A 22,270-nucleotide genomic window follows, 5' to 3' on the forward strand; every position below is an offset into this window, starting at 1 on the left:
CTCCAGACCCATCCAAGGTAGAGACATCCGCAGGTTCCGTAGTCAAAGAAAAGTCTCACTGCATACAGGACTCCGAACAGGTCTCGGTAGAGACCTGCAAATCCATCGAAGCGGGCATCAGGGGCTGCGAAAGCACCTCACTGAGTACCGGAGAACTGGCGACTAGCTTAACAAAAGCATCGTCGGCAGTTTTGGGCCTCTGTGGTCTGTATCTGTCTTTATCCTTAAATTTTTTCTGAAGATCGAGAGCGAAAGTATTTAGCTACAATAAGGGCCCGACGAATAGTTCGGGCGTTGAACAAAGCACAAAACTGGCAGCGAGGGACGTTGTGGTCTGGGCCTAAACAGGTGACGCAGTAAGAATGGAAATCTCGGTGTGGTATTTGCTTTCCACAGGCAAGACAATTGTTAACTTTTTCTGACATTGGTTATAGCAAGAAAAAAGGATCTCCAATGGGGTACTTAGCTTTAGAAGACTTCAACTTCAATTTCAGAAACAAAAATTCAGGTAGCGGCTGACTGGTACTCATGCGAACTGCTTCTGCTTCGGGCTCCTCGGCAAGAAAGACTGATGTAATGGCGTCGGCTGCCCATTTTTATACCACTGATGACCTGATGTCAGTCCTGGAGTGACAGCAACTTACACAGAAATACTAAGCCCTCTGGTATTCGGGCCGCCTGAGGGCTAGCCCTGACAGGATAACCCAAGTGCGATGACTGTAACAGTGAAACACGAAGAACATCTGAAAGTGTTGAGATCCTGTCCTGAAATGGAGATATTTCCTGCATGATTCCCTGATAGGAATCTGGAGGTAGGCCTCTTTTTGATCTAGGGTGGCTAGCCAAGTGTCCTTGGAGAGCATGGGAAACAGCTGTTGAAGGGTGAGCATTTTGAATTATGGGATCACCAGGAAGGTGTTTAGAATGGATAGATCGAGGATGGAGCTACATGTGCTCGCTTTTCTGGGCACCAGAAAAAGTCTGGAGTAGAAACTTTGGCCCATCTGTTCTGTAGGAACGTGCTCTACTGCCCTCATAGAGAGCAAGAAAATTATTTGCTTTTGAGTCTCTGTCCACTGGTTTGGTAGTAGATCTGGGAACCCTTTTGGGGTTGGAAGGGTGTGGAAGGAAAATTTGTATCCCTGAGACACTATGTTCAGAACCCAGTGGTCATTGGTAATGGTGGCCCATGTGCTTGTGTGAAAAGAGAGTTTTCCTCCTAGGGATAAAAGAAGGTGGTCAGAGGTAGGGGGTGGGAGAGGAGAGTCATTGTGTGTTCTTACCATAACAGGGTGGCTTAGAACTTCCTGGTTTTGAAGTGGAGGTAGTCCACTGTTTAGATCTCTGCATTCCCTATGGCTGCTGTCTGGGGGGTCTAGTTCCATGGGGTCTAGGCTGGACTGGCTTACTGGGAGCAGGAAAGGATCAATGTTTGGTGGGACAATGCCTGTTGAACCTAGGTGGCTGGACCTGCAAGAAATCATTAATTGTTTCCATAGATTTTGCTTTTTCTTCCATCTTTTTTAAGACCTCTTCTGCCTTAGTGCCAAATAAGTTATCTTTGTGCAAGGGGGCATCCAACAATTTACATTTGACATGGTCTGGCAGGGGTTGTTCCTTAAGCCATGCATGCCTTCTAATTACAGATCCAGTTACCGCTGCCCTGCAAGAAGCTTCTAGTGCGTCAAAACCACAGTGCAAGGTATGTTTAGTTACTTTACTTGCAGAATGCATTAATTCTTGTAATTCTTTTGATTCTACCTAAGCAGGAAAGGAAGACATTTTTTGTTTAAGGAATTCCAGGGTATGTTGCTGAAATTTCAGCATATGGAGCTGACAATGTAGTGGCCTGATAGCAAGAGTAGCTGAGGTGTATGCATTTTTACCCCATTTGTCCTGTGCTTGGGAATCCCTATCTGAGGGGGGGGGGTGGGATTCTTAGCAGAGGCTGCTTTAATTTCTTTAGGCTCTTGAGAAATTATCTCAGGGTCAGCAGAAGGATTTTTAAAAAGAAAGTTATGTGAGTCAGGGACTCTATAGTACCTGTCTGGTTTTCTGGGTGCAGGCAGGAGGGTGTCAGGAGTCAAGCTGGATTCCAGGAAAACATCCTCCACAACATCCAGGACTAGGGGGATGGCCAAGGGTCTGTGCTGTGGAAGATCTGGGAATTCCCAGAGTCTCTTTTTAGACTGAGGGTAGTCTTGACTCTCCCATTGGAAATGCTCCCTTAAGGTATGCAGGGTTTCCCTAAAGCAAAAATCCTCTGGGAGAGAGGCTGAAGGAATGGAATCCTTTGCATCAGAATCCTCATAAGTAGAGAGGGGTTGCATGTCTTCATATTCAAATGCATCAGATTCATCTGACTCTTGTTCAGACAAAACTACAGGGGACAGATCTCTTTTCCTTTTGGAGGGAGTAGCTTGGCTTCCCCTGATCAGCATGATAAGGTCTTCCGCCATTTTATGCATTTGAGACAGAGGCAAGGAAGCAGGTGCCTGAGAGTGGGTCGGTTTCTTGGGTGTGATTCGTATCCTGGGCCTTGGAAACTCGGTCTTTTTTTGAAAGAACGGTAGTCGCGAAAGAAGACATCAGTTTGTGTCGAGAATCAGTAGTGCGAAGGACTTCCTCGGAAGCTGGTGCCTGCTCAGCGGCTCCGGACCCATCCAAGATAGAGACGACCACAGGTTCCTAAGTTGAAGCAGTTTTGTGGCATACCAGACTCTGAAAGGGTCTTGGTAGTGGCCTGTGAATCCACAGAAGTGGGCATCAGGGGCTGCAAAAGCGCCTCACTGAGGACCGGAGAACTGACAACTAGCTTAACGGAAGTGTTGTTGGAAGGTTTGGACCTGTGCGGTTCTGTCTCTGTCTTGATCTTTACTTTTTTTGTTATATTTGCTGTCAGATGGCTTACCGAAGCCATATCGGAATTCAAGAACTGCAAGCAAAAATATCTGGCTAGAATAAGGGCCAAACGACGGATACTTCTGGCACTGAAGAAAGCACAGAAGCAACAATGGAGGACGTCGTGGTCTGGGCCTAAACAAGTGATGCAGTAAGAATAGAAGTCTCTGTGTGGTTATTTGCTTTCCATAGGCGAGACAATTATTAACTTTTTCTGACATCGGTTAGTGCAAGAAAAAAGGATCCCCAATGGGGTACTTAGCTTTAGAAGACTGCAACTTCAACTCGGAAGATGAAAACTCAGGTGGAGGCCAACCGACACTCGTGCGAACTGCTTCTTTGGACTGCATGGCAAAAAGACTGATGTAATGGTGTCAGCTGGCTTACTTTATACTACTGATGACCTGATGTCAGCCCTGAAGCGACAGCAACCAACGCAGAAATACTAAGTCTCTGGTATTCGGGCCGGCCGAGGGCTACCTTGGCAGAGATAACCCAAATGTGATGACTGCAACAGTGAAACATGAAGAACATCATTAGTTCCCTTGTTACCTCTCACTCTTCCAGAGGATAATCCTGGGCACTGCTGAGCCAAATGCTGCTCTTCCCCTCAAGACAGATACAATTTGTAACGAGTACTAAAAGTATTAGGATTAGCCCAAGTTGAAGCCACACAATATTGTCCATGGAAGCCCTGGATAGAAATATTGATGATATTCATGAACCTGGTTGAATGAGCTCTCAAAGGTAAGGGTGGGCCAATTTGTTATAAACAAAGGATAAAGAATCAGTCAACCATCTGGCTAAAGTTACTTTTATAACTGATTTGTCTAATTTAGATTCAGCAAACAAAACAACTGGTTTGTTTTTCTGTAATTATTTGCTCTATGTACATAAAAATATAATTGCCTGTGAATGTCCAGCAAATGTAACATGTATTCATCTTTGCTTGTGAAATCTGGAAAGAATATTGGAAGACTAATGGACTGATTGATGTTGGATTCTGACACCACTTTAGGATGAAAGGAAGGATTGATTCACAGTGCTACTCTGTCTTTATGAAATTTTAAATAAGGATTAAGGAGGTCTAGAAGACAAAGCCTGAAGTTCTGAAAGTCTTTGACTAGAGGTAATGAGATAGTTTTCCAGGTTAAAAACTTTAATTCACATTTTGCTGCTGTTCGAAGGGAGAGTGAACTAAGGCTTGTAGTACTAAATTTAATTCCCATGGTGGAATAGGATCTTTATAAGGCAGTCTCAAAAGAACTGCACCCCTTAAAAAGCCCTTACAAAGTCTTTATGAAGCTAAGGTTGAGTTTTCAATTCACATGAAAATTAGAAATGGCAGCTAGTTAAACAAACAGTTTGAGGAACTAGCGCCTTCATTAAAGACTGTGTCCAGAAACTCAATAATCTTACCTACTGGTGCTGAAAAAGAGTCAATGTCTTTTTGTTGCACCCAAAATACAAATATTTTCCATTTACTTCTGTAAATCGTTATAGTGGAAGCTTTATGGGAAAAAGTATATGACGGACACGGGAGGACAGTCTAGGTTGTCTGGCTATCAATGGAAGTGGAGAAACCATGCAGTCATAGTTTCCGGCCTGAAATGTCTGGGGGCATCATGTCTGTCGAGTGAGACAGGAGGTCTGGAATGGGATCCAGAATCCATGGAGGGTAAACTAGATGAGGTCAAAGAAAGGGAAACCAAATCTGTTGAGGCCAATAAGGGACAATGAGGATGACTTTGCTCTTCAATGGGAAAGTTTTCTATAGAAATTTCGGGATTAAGGGGGTTGGGGGCTAAGCAAAGAGGAGACGGGGGGGGGGGCAATCGTGAAGGACAGCGTCTCTTGGTGATTCCCCTGGTGGATGGATCAGAGCAAAGAACCTGCAGCACTTACTGTTGAGGGGAACTGCAAAAAGGTCACAGCATGGATGGTTCCATTGTCAAAATATTTTTTCTGCAGTTTTCATGTTGATAGAGCACTCGTCAAGTAACAAAATGGACCTGCTCAACTTGTTTGCTATCACACTGGATTTTCCCAGAATATTTGTTGCTATCAGAAATCAACCGGATAAGATTGCCCACTGCCACACTCTCAGAGCTTCTCGATACAAGGGCTAAGATCTGGTCCCTCCTTGTTTGTTGATGAAACAAACCACGGACATATTGTCTGTCTGAATCACATCTGTCCTGAAAGGGAGAGAGTCTTGGAAAGCCTGCAATGCTAGGATCACTGCTCCCATTTCCAGGATATTGATATGCATGTTGGCCTCTCTGGGGAACCATGTGCCTTGTACTGTCTTTCTCAAGAAGTGAACTCCCCAACCAATTTGGGAAGCGTCTGTGGTCACTATGGCCTTGGGCTGAAGAAGAATGAAGGGACGGGCCTTCTAGAACCTGACCTGAATGGAGCCATGACCAGTGGTATTTTTGTTTTGCATACCTGAGTAATTTTCATCTGGGAGAACACAGGCTGCTGTAGAATGGAGCACTGAGTCGATAATGTCCACTGAAGAATTCTCATACAGTATCTTGCTAGGGGAAGTAGGACTATCGCCACAGATCCCAAGGCTTGCAGAATCAATCGGGCCAAAAAAGAAGAACTTTGAATTATCTTTTTGACTTGAAATCAGATAGTCTGTATCCTTGGAAAAAGAAGAGAGGCTGTCACTGATACTGTATTGAATAAGGCTCCTATGAACTCTAACATCTGAGTAGGTTCTAAATGAGCTTTGTTGAGGTTGATGATAATTCCCAGAAAAGAGCAAGTATAGAATACATAATCTCAAATTCTTATCAGTAGAAGCCTGGTCGGAGCAGTTCTGATACAAATAGGACCTGCTGGAGAGATAGGTATGTATCCCAGAGACTACCCTGCCTATAGAACAGGCTTCCCATCCATGTGAAGTAGAGCTTCTCCCTAATCCAATTCAACTGCAACTTGGACAATTGGATGGGAAACCAGAAATTCATCTCTGGTTTGGCACCTGTGTCTCTGATGCAAACAGGTAACCTGTAAACGGTTCATCTCTCAGGCCCCTGCTTACACTTATCAAGGGTATCAAAACTTGTCAGATATTTGGGAAGCATGGCTAGGCTTAAAAAGGCCCTTGTGTTCATTAATCTAGTAAACACCTATGAACAGATGAGCCAGTCATCCAAGTATGGAAGCATCCAGAATCCCTGCAGTCTCAAGTAAGCTGCTTCTGTGGCCATGCATTTGGTGAACACCCTGGGAGCTGTGGTGAAGCCAAAGTGCAGTGCTCAGAACTGATAATGACTGGCTCCCAGCCGGAAGCGTAGATACCTTCTGGATAATCTGTTCATTTTTATGTGATAGTACTCATCCTGAAGGTCTATGGAGCACATCTAGTATCTTGAGTAAGTTCCAGATCCTATCTGGTCTGCGGGGACCTCTTGGATGACTTTTTTTCTAGCAGCTTTCCTACTTCTAGAGCTGCTGTTTTCCTCTGACTGGGTGGAAAAATGGTATTATATAACCTCTGGAAATAATCTTCTGCACCCATGAATCTTTTGTAATGTCTAGCCAGACTCTGGTGCAGGGATAAATGACCCTAACTGCCTCCACAGGTGGACAATCAAGTCTCCTTTCAGGAGGACTGATAGGATCTGTCAGAAAAAGAATCTCTCATCCCCTGGTCCTGCGGGCCTCCTCTGCCATGTGGGCAGCATCTTCTGTTTAAATTCCACTTGCCCCTGGGGGAACTATCTCCATGTGGATCTTGGAAAGGACCCTGGAAATTTTTGAACCACATTTTTCGATGCCCTCATTGATTCACAGAAAAGGTTCTTTGAGGGGTCGAAAAACATAAGCCCACTGCAGAGAGGGAACTTATCATCTTGAACTGACCTGGAGTGTATGTTCTTTACCTTAGGGCCAAACAAAGAGCTTCTGTCAAAATGTACATTAACAAAAGTGGACTTGAAAGGCTCTGGAAAATCACATAGGTGTATCCAGGCATGCTTCCTAGGAGAAATGCCTGAACCCACTCTCCTTGAAGTACCTTCAGTTGCATGTGAAATGAGCCTCACAAACAAATTAGTGATCAACTGTAGGGTAGCCAACTGTGAAGCAACAGAGGTCTGAACCTCAGAACTACTGGTCCCAGCGAGGAATTTAGACAGTTCTTTAATCAAATCCTTCTGGAATCTAGTGAAGTGTGCCAGATAATTCAGTGACTTGAGGTTGTTGAAGCATATACACACTTCCCAAATCTGTCCAACACCATTTACTCCCTGTTAGGGAGATGGACAGAAGAACCCTGTTCCACAGATTCTTTCTTTGTGGCCGCTGCCATGACCATGGCATCTACTGGTACCCCATTGTTTCAAAACTCTCTTTCTTTTGGTTCATAGGTTGGTACTAGGCTATCGACCCTAAGGCCTACACAAGCCTAGCCATAACAATTCTCTGGCTATTTCGTCCCACACTATTTACTTCCCTGGACCCCCGTCTAGCAGGGCGACTGACATGATCCCCGGGGTGAATTCCCTTTCTCCCATCCAATCATCAAGGTTCCTTTTGAAGAGGGCCAAAGAGGCGCTCTGCTTGACATGTAGGGGCAGTCTATTCCAGAGTCTGGGGAGTCTTTGGGTCAGGAACCTACCCCTCTAGCATGTTTTGTTTATTGTGATGACAAGATTTAGATCCCTGGAGCGTGTGGCTCTGAGGGATTGGGATTTCTTTAAGTGTAGCATGTCCAACAGCTCTGGGTTTGACATGGTTTTGTATGTTAAGCAGAGATCGCCTTTGAGTAGACGATATGTGACAGAGTATAGCTGGAGTTTTTTAAGGCGGTCAAGCATAGGGCATCTGCTTTAGGCCTGTAATTCTTTTAGTGAGGTATTTCTGCAGCCTTTCCAGTTGTTGCAGATGTCTTGAGAGGTACATACCAAATGGGGCATTGTATTCTATAATGGGTCTAATGAGGGATGAGTACAGTGGGACAATGACCTCCTTTTTTCTGGATGAAAAGCCCTTAGTGATGAGGTGTGCCACATAGAAGGATTTCCTGACTGTTGTGGCAATGTGGTTATTCAAGGTGAGACCACTGTCCACCTGTGTCCCTAAGTCTCTTATCACACTTTCGATGTTTAGTGTACTGCCACTTATGTGATAATTCATGGGTAAATGTTTTTCCCAAAGGGGATAACTATACATTTCGTGGCATTGAGCTTGAGCCCATGGCTCTGGCACCAAGCATCTGTTTCTGTAAAGCCCTTTTGTAGAGTATCCACATCATTTGGGGATTCAATAATGGCTCCCAGTTTGCAGTCACCTGTAAACTTTGTTAGTCAGAGTCCCTTAGTGTTGGCCTGTACTTCAGAGAAGTAGAAGCCGAACAAGAGAGGTCCCAGGACTGAACCCTGAGGTACTCGACTTGTCACCTGTCTGGAGCTGGATTTGGAGTCAGCTACTTTTACAGTGTGGGTTCTGTCAGTAAGCCAACTGGCAACCCATCAAGTGACGTAGGGATTAATGCCCAGCTTAGTAAGTTTATCTATGATTCCAGAGTGGGGGATAGTGTCAAAGGCTTTGGCGAGGTCCAGATAGGCTGTGTGGACTGCCTTACCCTCATCCATGGCTCTGGAGACTGATTCAAAGAAGTCAGTAAGGTTCAGGAGACAAGATCGGCCCTTCACGAACCCAAACTGGGTGGGGTCCAGTGTTTTAAGGTTGCCAATGTCTTTGTTTATAAGTTCCATGATAATACGTTCTATGGCCTTGCAGATCAGGCTCGTCAGACTGATGGGGCAGTACTTCCCGGGATCCAAGGTGGATCCCCCCTTGTGGAGTGGGATAACTGTAGTTGTGCACCACTCAGTGGGCACAAAGCCAGAGGTGAGGGTATGATTAAACATGACACTTAGGTGAATTGCCAGTTCATTTTGTAGTTCATGTAGTACACAGCCTGGGATATCATCTGGTCCCATGGATGCTGTATTCTTAACTTTGGAGAGTGCATTTTTTACCTGTGTGGCCGTTATTACCGGAATTTGGCAATCTTCCAGTATTGAGATGGGCCATTTAGGGGGTGAGAGGGGGGAGAAGTTGGCACCGAATCGATCTGCCAGGATATTGGCAATATCCTTGGGATCAGTATATTTAATGCCATTCTGTTGTAGCTCAGAGCAGATCTCAGCATTGCCATTTAGATTCTTGACATAGTTATAGATTGGAATCTTTGGCAATTTTATTTTCGTAACTAGCTTTTAAGGATTATATGAGGGATTTCAGCTTCTTACTGAGGCTGGTAAGGTAGTTTTTTGCATCCTGGGATTTTCCTCTTTTCTGCAACAGTTTTTTCCTTTTGTTGTAAAGTTTGTTTACGGCAGGGGACCACCACATTGGCTTCCTTTTTTTGGAGAAGAGCATCTTGGTTCTGTTTGGGAGAGCACGATTCATGCATGAGTGGATGTGCTCATACAGTGCCTTAGTGTAGGACTCAGCAGTCGAACTTTCGGTTCCCGTTTGCATGGGTGTCATGAAGTTTGTCACTTCTGACTTGAGTAGCATGAAGTTGGCCTTGGAGATGTTTTTTAAGGAGGTTTCCTTACTGGGGAGTGGGGGTGGGATGTGGATGTTAAGGGTGATTAGCTTATGGTCTGACCTGACCAACGAGGGGCTGACCATAGGTGTGGAGCATCGATTTCCCATGTTGGTAATGACCAGGTCTAGGATAAAGGAGCCCCTGGTGGGACTATGGATTAGTTGATCCAGGGCATTGGAATTTATGAATTCCAAGAACCGTTGGGCAAAGGTGTTGGTGCACGAGTAGTTTTCCCAGTTAATGGCAGGGTAGTTGAAATCACCCAGTATTAGGGTGTTTGGCTGAATATTAATATTTTCCAGTATGTTTAGAAAGGTGCAGTGAGAATCTTGGGGCAAAGTGGAGGATCTGTAGCAAGCTACAATTTGGATTGCATTCTTACCTAGTGTTAGTTGCACCTGGAGAATTTCAGATGCATTGTGTTGGGCAACTAACCTGGTGGTGTGAATATCGTTGGTGAATATGGACACTCCTCCACCTTTAGTGTTTCGATCCTGGTTTGGTAGCCGAAAAGTGTGGTAAGAGTTGTAGCCTGGTATTGCAGGGGTGCTCTCTGGAGCCTTGAACCAGGTCTCAGTTACTGCACAGATATCGATGTTCTCCATTTTTAGTAGTGCCTCGAGAGAGTGTATTTTGAGGTTTAGACTTCTAGCATTAAGTAGCATTACTTTCAGATTTTGCATGCTTGTACCTGTTACGGTGGTGGTTTTGTCCTTTGAACTTTGCCTAAAAAAGGCACTACAGATGTGGCAAGAGCCTTAGCCAGTAACCTGAATCCCAGGGGCGACAGATGCAGACCATCTCTGGCAAAGCGTCGTGGTCTGTCGATCATGTCGTCCCAGGCAGATAGATACTGGATCCCCTTTGAATGAAACCAGAAGCTTAGCCAATTGTTGAAGTCAATCATTTTGTCCTTATATTGTGGTATCATTCTGGGAAAAGGCAGGATGCTACTCAGGGCTAGGGTCATACCTGCCTGGGCCACATGATCCGAGAGCTCTTCCAGGTCTCTTTTCATGTAGTCCAGGGAGGTACGTCTCAAGTCATTCACTCCAACGTGGACAATAACAGAGTTGGTGGTGACAAAATCCTATCTGATCTTTTGGGGATCAACTCAACAGTGTCTGGTTCCTTCCACTCCTGCCTAGAGATCAAATCAATGAGCTCATTGGCAGGTGGAGTCACCCAGGAGGTAGATGGGCCAGACCCAAAGGCTTCCAGGAATACCAATTCCTCTTGGGAAGGGTCATCAGTAGACCAACCGCCCCTTTGCTTGAGGATTTCCAGGATGCCTCCAAAGGAGATGTCATCAGGTGATGATCTTGGGGAGCCCCTCAACAAAATTGATATCTTTGGTGACCAAGTCTTGAGGAGAGTCTAAGTGCCTCCTCTTGCATTTTCTCTTCCTAGGGACTTCTTCAGTGGGATGTTCTGGAGAAGTATCAGAAGAAATAAGAATACCCTGCTGAGTAGCTTGCAAGACTTTGGGTTGGCTGTCATTGTGGAGTAGAGTAATGAGGCTCAATGCACTAAGACATAAGGGATCCAGTGGGGAGATCCAAAGAGGGAGGAGCTGTCTGTCCTCCAGGGTCCTGCAGAAGCAGAAAACACTTTCTCCCTTATCTCAAAGGCAGAATTCCCTGGAGAGAAGGAAGCTGACAGAACCAAGAAGCCATGTTTCCAGATAATCAGCTCACCCTGACCCAAGGGCAGTCCACCCGAGGCAGAGATCAGAGCTGAGCTGTTCAATGCCGAGGCTCTGAGGGGCAGAGATGCAGACAACTTCAGAGTTGACTCTAATGCCTTGGATCCGACAGGGGGTGCTTCAGCTCCATGAGTCATCTGGCTCAGACACGCTTGTAGCTGGTGCACTCAAAGAATGCATCAGAACCGAAGATGCAATGATTTTTGGATCCAACACAGACAGTCCCAAAAAACTCAGATCTAAGGGCTCCAAAACCACAGATCGGATCAGAGAAGGAGCCAAGATAGGTGGTGTAGTACTGGCAAGGGTTTCCTGCCTGATATCAGCCAGAAGAACTCCCTGTGCCAAGAGAAACTTCCTCATCATTCTGCCAGGCTTTTGGAAGAACAAGAGGATGAGGCTACAGAGGAGGACCTGGAATACCGGTGTCTCTCCAAAAATGGTGAGGGAACTCTGAAGGGCACCCGATCCAAGCAAGATGCATACCTCACACTTGGGTAAAGGCTTCAGATCTGACACCACTGGATCCGAGTGTACATTGAATATCTGATGCCGACTGATCAGACTTTCTAGGCTACAGATCAGACTTCTTCTGATCCAGTTCCAACATCGGATCCAAGGAAGGGGTAGTAGATCCAGACAGATCCGATGGCCTCTTTCTGTGCTCCATTTTGCAGATCTTGAGAGCTGAGCTCCAGATAGTGCCTCTGAAAATGTCTAAGGAAGAAGACCCCTCAGAATCAGTTTGTTTTTATGATCAATGACCACCCTAAGGTTGAACGATTTGCATATTTCACAGTCCACTTTGATGTGATCAGGGCCCAAATAATAAATACACCAAGCTATAAGGGGAGTTAGTGCCCACATTTCTTACCCTTTTTAAATCCAGAAGGCTTCTCTGCCATTTTGGCAGCCCCGTTTTGATGTACAGCATTATATTTTTTAAGTGATAAAAAACAAAGAAATACATACACATTAATTATGTTACTACTGAAAGTAATACCAAAAACGGTACTTGAAAGGGAAGGGGAGAGAAGAAAAATACCAACAATGGTAAATAAGAAATACACTAAATAGTGTAGGTAGGGAGGATACAAGATATAGTAGTATGTCAGAAGGAAAAAAAAAGACTAATAAGGCAATGAAAGGTAATTAAATATTATCACTTACCTAAAAAAAACTTTTAATAATGCTCGAGAGCTCACAGTGATGACATCCATACGTGAAAGTGGCAAATGAGATCTGAAATATGTTAGAGGATAGAGCATTATGGGTAAGGGAGGAGCTCGAGATTTCTAGTGGCCATAAGCTGTAAAAACCATAAGAGGATCTGATCCAAACCTAATTGCTGAGGAATTAATCAAAATTCACAACATCAGATCAATGGTTTTCTTCTAACATGACATTAAGGGAAGTAGTATCTGCCATGCATTGTATTGCATCAGTAATGTTATTACAATGAAAAAATATATGATACTGCATTACAGAAGTGAAATACAAATATTCTGTTTTCGGGGGTGGGGGTAAAGGGAGGGTGGCAGCCCTCATTTTATGTACACTTTTATATCTTTTAAGTGATAAAAAAACAACGAAATGCATACACATTATTTATGTTGCTAAAACATACACAAATAATAGATTTTTATTTAGCAGGAGGTTGGGAGGCAGTACCCCCTCCCATATATACTTTGAAACGTGAATTAACTATATTCGAACTGATGACTATCAGGCATTTTATTAACTTTTATAACCTTGTCAATTTTCATTGAGATGAGGACTGCATGTTCATGTGACAGGGAGGCAAATGGAAGGCACACATCAATGAATATAATGCATATGGGCTGTCAATCACGGACTTGCATGATGGTAGATGCCACCACCACCATGCTTAAACTTGTGTTAACTGGATGGTGGGTACCTAATGGAATACAACTAAAAAAAGCCTTTACTTGATTACATTTACAGAGGTTCCACGGATCCACTGAGAAGGTCAGATAGCACATGTAAACATTACTTATTGCAATACAGTTAATATTTTTGCAATCAAAAATATGGCAGGTTACGAACAGGGACATAGTACACCAGCACATGACCGCTAGCATTTCTGAATCATTTTTACCACAGGTAAATTTTTTAGAAACATTTTGGGGACACTTTTAGGTCTCAAAAGAAATCATCAATGTGAATTCATTATCAGCAGATTTCACACACTCAGACCAAGATGTTGGTGTCCCAGATCAACCTGCCTGGCTGAGTCCACATGCATGCAGATTTGTTTATGAACTAGAGTTCCTGAGACTACAGTCACCTTCACAGTTCATAAATAAGTCCAGAGGTAAGATACATGGACGCTTCTAAAAATGAAAGAAAGACAGACTCAAGACCAAGTATGCCAGAAGCAGGGAAGATGGTTGAGTATGTTATGGAGGATAGACCTGCTCTTCAAGCTCTATGTTAAGTAAATAAAGTCTATCCCCTAACAGCAGGAGAATCCCAGAATTCTCATGAACAATCCTCTTTCTGGGAGCATATCTATAATTACATTGGCATCACTGAAAGTCAAGGACATGGACATGACATCTGTCTTCTTGTGCCGTACAAAGGTGTTGCAAGTGCTGCATGTAGCTGCAGCACATGATCATCTAAAGTTGCAGTTCTAAAAAAATATGGAAATAGCAACTACTCTAGTTTAATATGCTTTCAGTACTGGAACAAGAGGTTTGTTTTATTTACTATGCCAGATTTGAATACACTCGGACAACCAACTGTTAATGCATTTTTAGACATTTTCAGACCTCAGCTTCTTCTTGGGAAAGGACATGAATTAATTATCTTTGAAGGCAGCATTTGTTGCCTCAGTTAACCACCCCATCTGATGGTGCACATTCATAAAATGGTGGACAGACTCTCCCTAGTTAGAATACAGTGACATGTGGAGGTTGGGGTAGTTTTAGAGTTATTACTTTCTTAAGATGCTGTAACAGCTTAAAAGCCTTATCATAGGCTTGAGCTGTTAAAACAGCTGTTTGTTCCCCTCTTTAGACCTTGATCTGAGGAGCCTCTTAGCTTTAGATGTTTGTAACAGATATTCATTTACTTTGCTAGACCTTTTTCTCTATTAGCTGTAACAACAGTTTTTTTTGGATCCTTGAGTCAAGATCTTTTTACCAATGTACTTTATTCTCCCTGCATTGTAAAAGTAGCTGCTGGAGCTCGTATCTCGTGAAGCTGTCCTAGCTGCTCAGTCAGCTGCATTGTGCATGAGCTACATGTAGAGGTTTGAGAGGTTAATTATCATGTTCAGGGACATTTCTAACTACTTCCTTGAGCCAGATGTTGAGGACCTTCTCATAGTGGCTGTTGTGCCAGATCGCTCTGACACTAATTCATGTGAGTGGTGTAGTTCAAGGCCCTGAATGAGAAGATGCCTGAAGCATGATCTCACATCCCTAGTATATCCATAACCCTGGACGTCTTACTGGGAGCTTTATTGGTCAGCTCTTTTTTGGTTGCCTCTACCATGATGATGAAGTCCACTATTGGCCCAATGGTGTCTGTCCTGGGGGGCTTGGGAATTTTGTCTGGCATCCAAGCTTATGTATTGGGGGTTCTTGCCATGACCTCCTAATGGCTATTGGGGGTTCTTGCCATGACCTCCTAATGGCCAGATGGATTAACTTATCTGCTAGAAGGATAACCCAACAGATACAAGGTGTAGGGCCTCCAAAAGAACCTCATCATCATAAGAGAGGGGGGCACTGGGCAAAGATCCTCTCTGCTGTACAAGTTCTAGGATCCTTCCAAAGGTCGTGTCTTTAGAAGGTGATTAGAGGAACTTTCTCTGTCATCTGAGTCTGTGTAAATGTGACCCACTGTAATGGGAAGTCTATGTGTTTCCTTTTACATGTCCTCTTTCTTAGAGCACTGAAGGGATATGTCCAGACTCCACAGAGAACTCCTCTTGGTGTCAGCAATAGCTTTGAAGCCTGACTTGAACATGCCCAATTCCATGGGACTGTGGCAAGAAACAGGGGGAATCATGGGGGGAATTGATCCAATGAAGATCTGTGTGCCAACTCCAAGGATATGAAATTATCCTTCCTATAACCTGGAATGCTGTGCCAACCCTCTGCTGGATTAGATGATGCCACTTCTGTGACTGGGTCTGTTTTTCCCACAGGAGAAATGTGAGATGCCATAGATGGCATCCCCAAAGCAGAGAGACTGTAGATGGTTTCAAGCAGGGGATCAAAGTGGAGGACTCAAAAGCCGATGTCTCCAACACCATTTGCAGTGCTGTGCAATGAACGTGCCAATGACACAGCGATGAGTCGATGGTCATGAGATGGTCTTGGCTCCATCATTCTCAGAGTAGATTGTGCTGGATCAGGAAACTCGAATGCGAAGCCAGGTCCTGTGATTAGCACCAAGGGAACTGACCTCATGTCCAGGATTGTGTCCAAGACCACTGGTCCCAGAATCCACACCTGGGAAGGAGCTAGAAAATGTAGGGCCACAATCATCCACACATAGAACCAAAGGGGATCAATGGACTACTATCTCAAGCTGCGTTTTCAGGAATGTGCTCATCAAGTGATTCAAATCAGCTTCAAAATTAGACCTAAATGGTGAAGTGGAAAGCAGCTGAAAAGCGATCTTGGACAGTTCCTTCTCAGAAGACATTCTGCTCAGAAGCACCTTAGGTGACTTCTCCTGAATCACAATTATCCTAAAAAAATATTAGACTGATGGATGAGTGCATCTGTTTCAGCACCAAACCCATTTCTGACCTTGGAAATTCTAGTGATGAAGACTGCTCTGATTCCTATATATGCATCTTCCTGGGTTCCGATTCCTTATAACTATGCTTTTCAGAAGGCTTTTTAACTTTAGCAGATTATGGATTTGGGGGCAAAAGGCCCTTAACTATAAGCTTGGTCCTGCCATCTGACAATACACTGGGCCAGAAGGCTTTACATACAGATCAATCCTGTGACAAATGGTTCACTCCAAAGCACACTACACACAAGCTAATGGGTGGGATTCTGTGTCCACATTTTTGACACTTTCAAAAACTTTTTTTCTTTATCTTTACCCATGTTGGATAACCAATTTCCACTGCATACTCAATATCAACAGTATTAAGGAAATTAGTGACACTGATAAAGCTAGAAATAATTATACCACAACAGAAATATCCATAAAAATAATTTTAAAAAGGATGAAAAGATAAACATTTACTATACCACCACTTTTTTTTCAAGAATGGTAACAGTGAAAAAATGCCTGATGCTGAAGACAGCTGAAGAGAAAAAGGGGCTAAATGTAAGAAATAGTTGGCAAAAAAATGTAAGCAATAAAGAAGTAAGAAACAAGTTTTTTAAAGGCTTTTTTTGCAATTTGGAGATGAAAGAAATGAGGAGAAGCCAGGCTGGTATACGAATATGATTACAATAGCAACAAATAAGATATGAGGTAACACTCTGCACTACATCATGATGGAAACAAATAATTCTTAAAAAGGGTTGGAGCACTAGTTTTGCCAAGTCAGGTCCAGTAGTCAGCTGAGGACTCATAATTCAGATCGGATGGACTGAATGAATAGGATCCTGCAGTTAAGGCAGAAAATAATTAGGCCTAAGACCATAATCCAGAGATACTGAAATTTTCTAAAATAAGAAATAAATCCAGTTAAAACTCAGTTAGAGGTAAAGAGAGGTCCACTATATAACCCACAAAGAGTTTACTCATGGAAAAGCAAAAAAACATACCACAAAACTAGAAAGGCAAACCAAGGCCATTTCCATCATTCGAAAACTGCACAGCAACAAAAACCTGGAGATGGCTGGTACCAAGGAGCTTTATTCGGTGATGATCGGTAGCCTGGGAATGTTTCACCTGCCCAATGGTTCTACAATCTGCAGGCCTTATGGTTACAGAAGATGGATCTCTTCTTACCAGAGCAGAAATGAACTATTCATGCATGCTTAGTTTGTATGGTTAAGTAACAAAAGATCCAGATGAAAAGTAGACAATTAGATAAGGAAAAGCAAATTCTGAAGCTGATGAAGCACAAGCCAATCAAGCGTTTCAGGAAAGGGATGCAACTTTAAGTCAGACTGCTGGATCAGCCTCAAGAAGAATAACAAAAAAAAAACCTTCACTTTGCAATGGGCAGTGCCAGATTACAACAAAATATTTTTAAGCACAAGAAAATGATCTGTCCAGAGCAGCAACACCTGAATTTGCCAGTTTAGATTCTACAAGAGCAGGACAATGGGTGGAGTAGTGCTTAGTTGCTAGCAACAATTTTCTCACCACAGACAGGGGACCGATGACTGTAAGACTGAAAACTCAAGGTGCAGTGGACAAGATGAAGGTATGCAGTGGAAAGTGGAGTGATAAAAAAAATAGTAAAAGAAGAATGACACATCTCCAAGATATTAGGGAATGAAGAAACAGAAACTAGGGATCTATATATGGGAAAACAACATCATAATTAGGTAACCTGAGCCCTAAAATAATTTATTAACAAGATACAGAACTTTAGGGACCTGGAAAGGATTCAGTGTTCTTTTTAGAAAGGGTGTATTAGGCCTTTTATACCTATCAAAACATTTTATCAATTTTTTGCACTCTGACCCCAGTCACCTCCAACAGCTGTCCTTCTTATACCCTATTGTATATCCAGTTTTCCTATAAATATAGTGTGTGTTTGTATGTGTGTGTGTATATATATATATATATATATATTATATATATATAAGGGCGGGAGACTTAAACCTCAACACGGTTATTAATAGGACGTGCTGGAGGGATAGATTCATCACCCAAAGACTCCCTATGCTGTGGAACAAAATCCCAGTTTATGTGAGGCAGAGCACCTCGCTGGCCTTGTTCAAGAGGAATCTTGACCAATGGATGGGAGATCGCAGATACACCCCAGGGGTTACCTCAGTGTCACTGCTCGACAGAGGCACAGCAAAATAATGGGCATAGTTTCTCCGCTTATAAATGCCTCGGGCAGATAGCCTAGTATGAACCTATGAACCTATATATATATATATATATATATATATATATATATATATATATATATACACACACACACACACACGTCCGAAGAAAGGCAGAAATACAGTGAGGGGAACCAAATGCTTATGCCCTCCACTCCCCTTTAGTGTTTCTTACACATTGGTGCATCACAAGTCAGTGTGCAATATGCTCACAGGAGGATGAGCGAAGACCACCGAAGTTAAGTCACCCCCACTATGAGCTTTGGACTCTACCTGTTTGACCGATTTCTACTGGGGATTCTTCTGGTTAGGTCACCCTACCCCCCCCCCCCTCCTTTTTTTTTTTTTTTTATCCCCGCCTTCACTGCTGATGTACAGTCCATTCTCTAACAGACTTTCAAAGAAATGAGGGTGGGGACATCATAACTCAGGCTGGGAAGGGGATTTTTATTTTTTTTAATTATGCAAGGAGGGGTAAAAAGCCAAATTACACCAACAAGCACCTCTTCCAGTTACCACTCCCACCATTACTGAAACTAATCAGCTTGCACAAAGTCATGATACAACCTTCCAGTTTCCACTACAGGAAGTACAACTACAGCAAAAAGGCACACCCTTCCTCCAACTGGGGAAGCCAGAGTGAAGCCATTTGATCCTTCCTCCCATAGGCCACCCCTCCAGAATTACTAATCAGTTCCAGGTCACAGGAAACACAGAACATTCTTACTTATCGCCTAAAAGGAGGAAAACAGCTAGCCTTGCTCTTTTTTTTGCACTTAGCAACTGGAAAGGAAACTTGTTTTTAAAATAAAAACATTTTAAAGTGTGACATAAAAATTTTATTATGATTTAAGAAAAGAACACAATGAAAAATAAACGTATACATTTCAATTTCATTCACTATTATAATTGGGGGGGGGCTATTCCAATTAGCAATGTATGCACAAGGTGGGGAATCAATCCTCTATTATCACAGGATGTGCACTCTATCAAACAGCTTTATGGACAACTTGGAGGAAAAAAAGTTTAAATATTGTCAGACCCACTATATGCAGAAGGAAACTGGAAACCCTGGCAAACACCCATGTGGACAAAAGAAAGACATATAAACTCTACAAAACATATGCTTGGTAAGAAATGAATCAAAGAACCAAGTGTTGTGAGTCCTGGGAAAGACTATGGGACTAATGGCTAAGATACTCTTACAGTAGTGAAGTGGGGAATACATAATTTTATAGTACAAAGAAAAGGGGGACATAAAAATACAACATGCAGTGAATAACGAGATCTGATGGAACACATTCTAAACTTTAAATAATCATAACACATGCAGCACTTTTGCAGTAATCTTAAATAGCTCAACACAGGATAATACAATACGCTGCCACTGACCTGTCTTCGTGGCTTCCAGTTCGGACATCCTTCATGGCAGCAAAACCACATGGTACCCGGGCATACCTATTCAAATTTTCAATGATTGATTTAGCTGCTTCCAAATAGTACGGATCCCCTGTAGCCTAAACACAACAGAGAACCATATATGAAAATTCACAGTTTTCAATTTCTGCTGTTTTCTACATGGCTTGCTGAAAGTATCTCCATGTAGTTCTATCAGGCGCAAGAGGACAGACCAACCTATACAGTAGTGCTAAGGATCAGTACATACAACAATATACTTAAGTAGTAAAAAGGCTAAAGACTGTCCTAAACTACTGTGTTAAATAAGCATTTAGCCACTTCTGTCAGTAACTGAGAAGCCAGCAAAGTAAGGGTCGTCAGTGCAGGTTATCTACTTTCATACAAGACCTTTGAAAGTAACACAGGGAGGAGATCACCCAGCCACCAGGTTTGTCCAATGACAAATTTCTCAGTTCTCAGTAGGAGACAACCATCTAATATGAAAAAAAGTGTTAGCACAAAAAGCTCCTTCTTTACCTGAAGTCCCATAAGAACCTCTGACAAGGACAGAGGACACAAAAAATGCCATGTACCCCACAAATGACAGGACAGTCTGGCACGAGTAACGTGATGAGTAGATGACAGTATCATCTGTATATAGTACTACTGGAACTTGGGTATTGCCATATGGTAGCTTGCTGATAAAGGGGAGAACAGAGGAAAGGGAAGAGTACCTTTGGGAATGCTAGTCTTGAGTGGTGCTATGGAGGAGGAGGAGGCAGTGCCTATTTTGCAAAGAATGTTTGACTGGAAAGAAAAAAATTGTAAAAACTTGGGCATGGTTTGCTTCTTGCAGATAACAGAGCAATCTGCAAAACAGTTTTCCAAGTTAAAAAAACATAAGTCATTCTGATCAGCTGGTTCAAATGGTGCAACTGTTAGCTTCTCTAACACAAAATTAAGATCCCAAGGAGGGCCATCAGTTTTCCTACAGGCCTCTTTTCAAAACCCCTTTCAAAAACATTTTGACATCAGAATGCAATGAAAGAGGAGGCTCCATGGACAGATATGCTGATATGGCTGATAAATGAACCTTGATGAAGGAGTAAAAAAGGCCAAAGGATAGTAACTAACACAAACATTGTAAAACCAGAGAAACACTAGCCCTGAATGGATACTATTTATGTTGTTGGCATCAACTAAAAGCCTTTTCCATTTGCTAATACATGGTTTTCTAGTAACAGGCTTTCTTGCCTCCATTACTACCTGCTGCACACCTTTAGTAAATGTGTGCTTAAAGGGAATTAAGACCCTATCATCCAGACAGTCAGTTGAAGATGACTGGGTTCATAGGTAGTTACTAGGCTACTGGCCCTAGGGCCTATATAAGCCTAGCCAAATGGTACCCTGGCTTTTGCCACCCAAGAAAATTATTTTCCTGTGCCCCTGTCAAGCAGAGCCACAGAAGTGATCCCTGGGGTGAATTTCCTATCTCCCATCCAATCATCAAGATTTTTCTTGAAGAGTGCTAATGAGGAGCTTTGTTTGATATAGATAGGTAGTTTGTTCCAGAGTATGGGAAGTCTCTGAGACAGGAATCTATTCCCCCAGCATGTTCCGTTTATTGTGGTGACAAGGTTTAGGTCCCTAGAGCGTGTAGCTCGAAGGGATTGGGATTTCTTTAAGTGGAGCATGTCCAACAGCTCCGGGTTTGACATAGCTTTGTATGTTAGGTAGAGGTCGCCACTGAGTACGTGATATGCAACAGAGTAAAGCTGGAGTTTTTTGAGACGATCTGCGTAGGGCATCTGTTTGAGGCCAGTAATCCTCTTTGTGAGGTATTTCTGTGGCCTTTCCAGTTGTTGTAGATGTCTTGTGAGGAACATACCAAAAAGGGCTTGTACTCTATAATGGGTCTAATGAGTGATGAGTAGAGGGGAAGAATGACCTCTTTTTTCCTGGATGAGAAACCTTTTGTGATGAGGTGTGCCACATAGAAGGATTTCCTAACTACTGCGGCGATGTGATTATCAAAGGAGAGACTACTGTCCACCTGTGTTCCAAGGTCTCTTATCACACTTTCGGTGTTAAGTAGACTACCGCCTATGTGGTAGTTCATGGGTACAGAGTTTTTACCAAAAGGGATGACAATGCATTTTTTGGCATTGAGCTTGAGGCCATGGCTTTGACACCAGGCATCTGTCTCAGTCTGGGTATATGAAACATTCCTGATCTTGTGTGAGTAGATGCATTCTGTGAGGAATTTCTTGTGGTAATTGCCCACGGCCATTTCCAAAAGAAAGGAAAATCATCGTTGCCTAGGCCAGGAGGGACTCGCCACAAAGATCTGAGTGATTGCTTCTAAATCTTCAAATGTACACTGGATATAAGTGGAAAGGGTGGAAAAGCACAGATGAACATTCCTGTCCAAGGAATGTAAAAGGCATCTATCTTCCAGGCTTTCTTGCATGGAATCATGGAGCTGAATCTTGTCAGATGATTGTTCAGAGAGAAAACAAAAAGGTTTTCTTGAGGACTTCCCCACAGATCAATCAAATCTTGGAAGAGCCACTGATCTAGATTTCATTCATGATGTTCTGCCTTTGCCTTCCTCTGACTGTCACAAAGTTTTGCTCAGATGGAATGTAAGATGCCTGTAGAGTGAGAATC

At 43.0% G+C, this 22,270-nt stretch overlaps 1 protein-coding gene across 3 annotated transcripts in view; it reads right to left on the reverse strand.

Moving 5' to 3' along the window:
• EDEM3 (ER degradation enhancing alpha-mannosidase like protein 3) overlaps positions 1 to 22,270 on the reverse strand; it is a 1,015,437-nt gene that overhangs the window by 395,700 nt on the left and 597,467 nt on the right. For all 3 annotated transcript variants that reach the window (XM_044085305.1, XM_044085306.1, XM_044085304.1), the window contains exon 13: positions 19,595 to 19,719. In XM_044085305.1, the coding sequence (XP_043941240.1) occupies positions 19,595 to 19,719 (125 nt within the window). The remainder of the gene's footprint in view (positions 1 to 19,594; positions 19,720 to 22,270) is intronic.

Source organism: Protopterus annectens, chromosome 10.part0, assembly GCF_019279795.1.
Source record: "Protopterus annectens isolate FY-2018-M chromosome 10.part0, PAN1.0, whole genome shotgun sequence".
Taxonomy (NCBI): Eukaryota; Metazoa; Chordata; order Ceratodontiformes; family Protopteridae; genus Protopterus; species Protopterus annectens.